The sequence below is a fragment of the Mastomys coucha genome, unplaced genomic scaffold (genome assembly GCF_008632895.1).
Source record: "Mastomys coucha isolate ucsf_1 unplaced genomic scaffold, UCSF_Mcou_1 pScaffold16, whole genome shotgun sequence".
NCBI classification, from domain to species: domain Eukaryota; kingdom Metazoa; phylum Chordata; class Mammalia; order Rodentia; family Muridae; genus Mastomys; species Mastomys coucha.
In genome coordinates, this window is record NW_022196898.1 from 57,636,880 (window position 1) to 57,642,168 (window position 5,289).

Genomic DNA, 5,289 nt, shown 5'->3' on the forward strand with positions numbered 1-5,289 from the left:
TTTTTTATAAATACCTGCTGGATGGATGAGCAGATGGGTGGGTGGGTGGACAAGTATTTCTGAAGTGAATTTTTCTCTAAGCATAGTTCTCTCAAGCTTCAGTTCCCTCCTTTAGCTTCAGAACCTTCTCGTTCTCTGGGTTTTGACAGTTCACTTCTGTCAAATGCCTCCAAATAATCTTTCATGACAAACACAGCTTGTGATTGTACCAGCTTTGAAAAATGTTACAAGTTGAAGAGTGACACAGTCGCAGTGTTCTTACTTTTGTTTGTATCAATTTATAACATTCACCTGGTGCAGGCTGAGGAGGGTGCTCAGGGCTGGCCGTAGTAAAGGGCTAGATTTCTTTCTCAGAGAGATTAGTGTTTCCTTGCAGCATCTCTGAATTGGTTAAGGCCATTCTTTGGGTTGTGTTAATAGAAGGCATTTATAGAATTTTTGGACTAGAAGGGAAGACTGAAGAGTGTGGCAGTCATAAGATGGACAAAATGACATGATTGACCATGATGATGGTTCCATAGGAGGGCCTTGGGGACAGTGCCCTGGTCAGCTCTGGGTCCAAGAGCTCATGGGGGACTGGAAAGAACAAATATTTTCAAGAAACCACTATGCAGCATTTAAAAGACTTTAAAATCTATTTTAAACATTTATATATCTGTCCCCCCTTTAAAATAAAATACAACAGTTATCACAGATAAAGACAGTCTGGTTATAGAAAGATGTATATGTATCTTCTAAATGGGCTTCTAGAAGCATGGCCCAAAAAGAACTCAATTGGTTATAATAACGTTACAGCAACTGATGCTGTTATCAAACAGATTTCTACTATGTCAACTATTCCTTAACTGTGTCCTTCCCACACTATGCCCTTAATAACATAATGAAACTTAGGCTATGGAATACCGCAGTCGGCAGGCAGAGCAATGAGGCTGTCAGCATACTCAATGTAAAACAAACTTGTTTAGATCAAGGCTCTGCTGTATGTAGACTGTGTTCTGCCTTAGATAAGTCTGGTAACTTTCTGGTCTTCCAAATTTGTCATTTTTTTTCACAGCTCAAATACTAAACCATATCCATATGACATGAAAATTAGATCTGCGACTAGCTGCAAGACGATCATTAATAGAGCTCGATGAAAGTAAATAGCCAGTTAGGTATTCATTAGCATTGCCCCTGTTGCTGGATTCTGCTGTTTGTCATTGGAATAATGTGAAGTGACAGAGTTGTACTGGGAACCTCTGGGCAGCCTCTACTAACTCCAGTTTCCTTCTTCTTGGAGTTCTCTGCTGAAGTCAGTGGGAAAAATGTCCGTCTGTTGTGAACTGAAGCCTGTAGGCCACGTCTCTGTGTAGCATCCACGGTGTGATAGAGCATAACTTTTATTATACCGCATTCCTTGTTTCAGTGAAACCCGTGTGGAGGATGAAGAGGACCTTTACGACTGTGTGTACGGTGAGGATGAAGGCGGAGAAGTCTACGAAGACTTGATGAAGGCGGAGGAAGCCCAGCAACCTGTAGGGCATTTCCTTGTTTTGTTTATGAAGTAACTCTGAGTAGTTTATTAGGAAGGCAATTAGTTAGAAGACTAGTTAATATAATTACTAACTTCTGTTGGAATACTTAATAAAAAGTCCTTGTTGCTTATAACTCATGTACTTATTTGTAGATGCAAGCATGTATTCTTGGTTTTTGTTTGTTTGTTTGTTTTCCAGTTTATAGGACTTTGTTGTCTAATCCTTTCCTTCATTAGTGAGGCCAGTGATGAATAATTGCAGAATGGCAATAGGATATAATGCCAACAAACCATGAGAATGTAATTGTAATTATAATTAATTGTCCAAGTACATCTTTTCCAAAACATACATATTTTCCATCTTAAATGTCATATATTATGTCAGTGGCTGTTCCGTTTTACTCATTAGCTCTTGATACAAGTGACTCTCGCTTTTTTCTTTTCTTCTCTTTTGTTATTTTTCTCTCATATATTACAACTCTGACTTCAGCTTCCCCTCCCTCCTGACTTTCTTTTTACACCCAGACCTACTGCTCCTCTGTTTCCCTTCAGAAAAGAGCAGGTCTCCCAGGGATGTCAACTGACATGGCATAACCACATGTACTAATGCTAGGCACTGTCATATCAAGGCTGGACAAGGCAATGGCTTTTTTAAAAAAACTTCTTCAAATACTACCTAGTTGAGAACATAACTAGTATGTTGTCAAAGCTTCTGCAACATGCATTGATCTAGAACATCCAGAAATAACTGCATGAAACAGCCTTCTCATCTATGATTTGAAAATGTAAAAAGTCACTTAGGCATGCATTAGCATGTTCTCTTGTCCTAGAGACTTCTTCTTGAGCTGGGTAGTGACTTAGCTTCCTCAGGGATCTCATGGGTTGGCTTAGCTTTCGGTGCTCTGGCCTTTAATAATGAGGGGCCGGGGAGGTCATTCAGTCTATATATAGAAAAGATGATCACTATGGATTTAATTTGATGTATGAGAGGTGGGCTACCCTGGCACTGCCACCAGATGTGCTTTCACGTGTGTTTCTCCTGCCTTGCCTATAGTCATTACCTGCCTTAGTAGCAGCAGATCTTCAGGGTCTCCTCCCACCCGAGAACCCTCTTCCCCCACTTCACAGCTCTCGGTGGTTGCTATGGGCTATAATTAACAACAATTAATAATGTAGATTCCTTGTCAAGAAGTAGAGTACTATTACATGGCTTCTGTCACTTGGCACTCCTTAGGCTTAGTGCTGTAATTCTGTTTTACAGAAGGGAAAACCAAGTCTCAGAGAGACTTAGTGACTCGTTTATAGTTACAAAGCTGATAACAGAATCATTGCTGGAACTGAAATCTGTTTTGTCTGTGATTCTCTGACCTTAACGTTATGCTGTATTTTAACACTCAGTGAAAGAACCAAGTATTGTGTAAAAACAATATTGGATGGAATTTTATGTGTGTGTGCGCGTGTGTGTATGTATGTGTGTGAGCATGTGCCCATGTGTGCGCGCGCGTGTGTACATGTGTGCGTGTGTGCACGTGCACGCACTGTTATTGGCAACTGACACCTTGGCCTGGTAGCTGAGGCCTGTACCCTACCACTGAGCTGTCACTGTTTTACAGTCGTTTCTGCAGTATGTGTGGAATCTTCTGTCTCTGAAGGAAGTGCTTAGTCTATTTGTTACCACATCCAACGGAATATGTCATAAATGCGGCTGAGCGTGTCTTTTAGTTGTTTTGTTAGGATGGAGAGTGTACGGGAATCTGATTTGGAACTTTTCCTAGGTAAATTGTTATGTGAACTCAACTAAATAGTTTTAATTTTACCTTTCTGTCTGCAGAAATCACAAGAAAATGATATACGGAGTTGTTGCCTAGCAGAAATTAGGCAGACAGAAGAAAAATACACAGAGACGTTAGAGTCAATAGAAAAGGTAAGTCATCAGGTATCAAAGCTCCAGGGTTGCCTTGCATAATCTTTGTGCTAAACCATCTCCTTTTCCAGTGTGTATATGTTAATGTATATTCTAACATGTGCACTGAATAACTGGCTCATCAAATACCACATGGGCTCGCTTACCGGTACAGTCTAAAAACAATGAAGTCATACAAGTATCAGGTAGAATTTGGGATTAGTGCGACCTTGGGTGGTAGGGATAGAAATAGTACTTAAAGAATATATGCTTATATTAGATAGGAAGAACATTTATACCCAGAATAGGCAAATATACAGACAGACTACATACAGAAAAGCAATTGCCTGGAATTTAGAGGAGAGAGGTGTGTTTATGGAGGGTAGGTTGGCTTGGAGGAGAAATAGCGAATGACCATCAATGTCTGTGGAATGTTTTATGTGATAACTGGTTCTTGAAATTGATTGTGATGACTGCCTAGATCTGAATGTCTAAGAACCACTGGATTGCAAACTAAATAGTTGAGTTGTGAGAAACTTGAATTATGTCTCAATAAAAGCCTCCCAAAGAAAAATAAAGATATCAAAGCAGATTTATACATTATACTACTATTTATTGCTATCCTGACATTGAAATGGCACTGTTTTAAGAACTGATCTTATAGCAGCAAAGACAGGAAGACTGTAGGTTCTTCTGGCACTTTCTGCATCATAGTTAAATTTAGTCTGGAAGCAAGTAAGTATGCCAGTTTTGTGCAGAGTTACCTGAAGAAAAACTAGAATGGGAGGGTGATGGGTTCGAGATACCATATAAAGGCTGATAGCAGAAGACCTCTAATTAAGAGCATGGTTCTTCGTTCATCGGCTGAGAAAATTGAGGGCACAAGCCATGGATATAGTCTAGTGGAGAGAGTTCTAGGAGAAAGGCTCTCTGATGGAGTGTGCTATGAAAATCTGATCAGAGGAATCGCCAACTTAGAGTTCATGGGGCAGCAGTGGTCCAGTGTGGTGGATAGAGTGTATGGAGACTGAGAAAGAGGTCAGAGAACTGGTGGACTACTAGGTCATATAGGGACAAAAGCTAGAGCTTTGAGCAGACTTGCAGTAAAGGTTTTTAAGCCTTTAACACTATCCTCTGGCTCTTCTGAAGCAAGAATGGGAGATAGGAGAAAAATGGAATATTATAATTATCAGGATGACAGGAAGTCATGGCATTCAAGGAGATTTAGTGGAGTCAGACTTCAGAAATAATTTATCAAGTTAGACTCAACAGAGTTTGATGATGTAGGTAAAGGATTCTAGAATTTGGCTTGTGCGAATGTACGAATGGTGGAGCTAGCTGTAAGAAGGAGGGCAGGGAGTCACGAATCTGTTGGGCATGTTACACTTGTGTTCCCTTCCATTGGGATATATTGAGACAGATATTAAAGATGTAAGTCTTGCATTGATAGGAAACTTGGATTTGTATACAGATGGAGCCCTTAAGCTGTAGTACTCTATAAGGTCACTTCAGGAAAGGCACATTTATAGGGAGAAGGTTTGAGGGCACCCCTGTGACTCCCACATTTAGAGGTTAGAAAAAGAGAACCAGGTAAAAGCTTGTTTTATCTTTAGGAGAAGAGGAGAAATGGAAGGGTTGTTTAGGACATTGAAATAGTTGGTTGATTAGAAAAATAGTGTGGACATTATGGATCCCATTGCACCTCATGGTCTTATTTAATATTCCATCATCACTATAGTCTATGGATTTTTGAAATATATAGCAAGCTAGATATAGGCAAAGTTTTGCTTTTCTAGAAAAACATAGTGGAAGGAGGAGGAGGAGGAAGAGAAGGAGGAGGAGGAGAAGGGAAAGAGGGAGGGAGGAAGGGAGA

The 5,289-nt window shown here is 40.1% G+C and overlaps 1 protein-coding gene across 1 annotated transcript in view; it reads left to right on the forward strand.

Moving 5' to 3' along the window:
- Positions 1 to 5,289, forward strand: part of Vav3 (vav guanine nucleotide exchange factor 3) — a 343,048-nt gene that overhangs the window by 160,995 nt on the left and 176,764 nt on the right. Inside the window, exons 5-6 of the mRNA XM_031375228.1 lie at positions 1,406 to 1,514; positions 3,345 to 3,437. Of these exons, the coding sequence (XP_031231088.1) occupies positions 1,406 to 1,514; positions 3,345 to 3,437 (202 nt within the window). The remainder of the gene's footprint in view (positions 1 to 1,405; positions 1,515 to 3,344; positions 3,438 to 5,289) is intronic.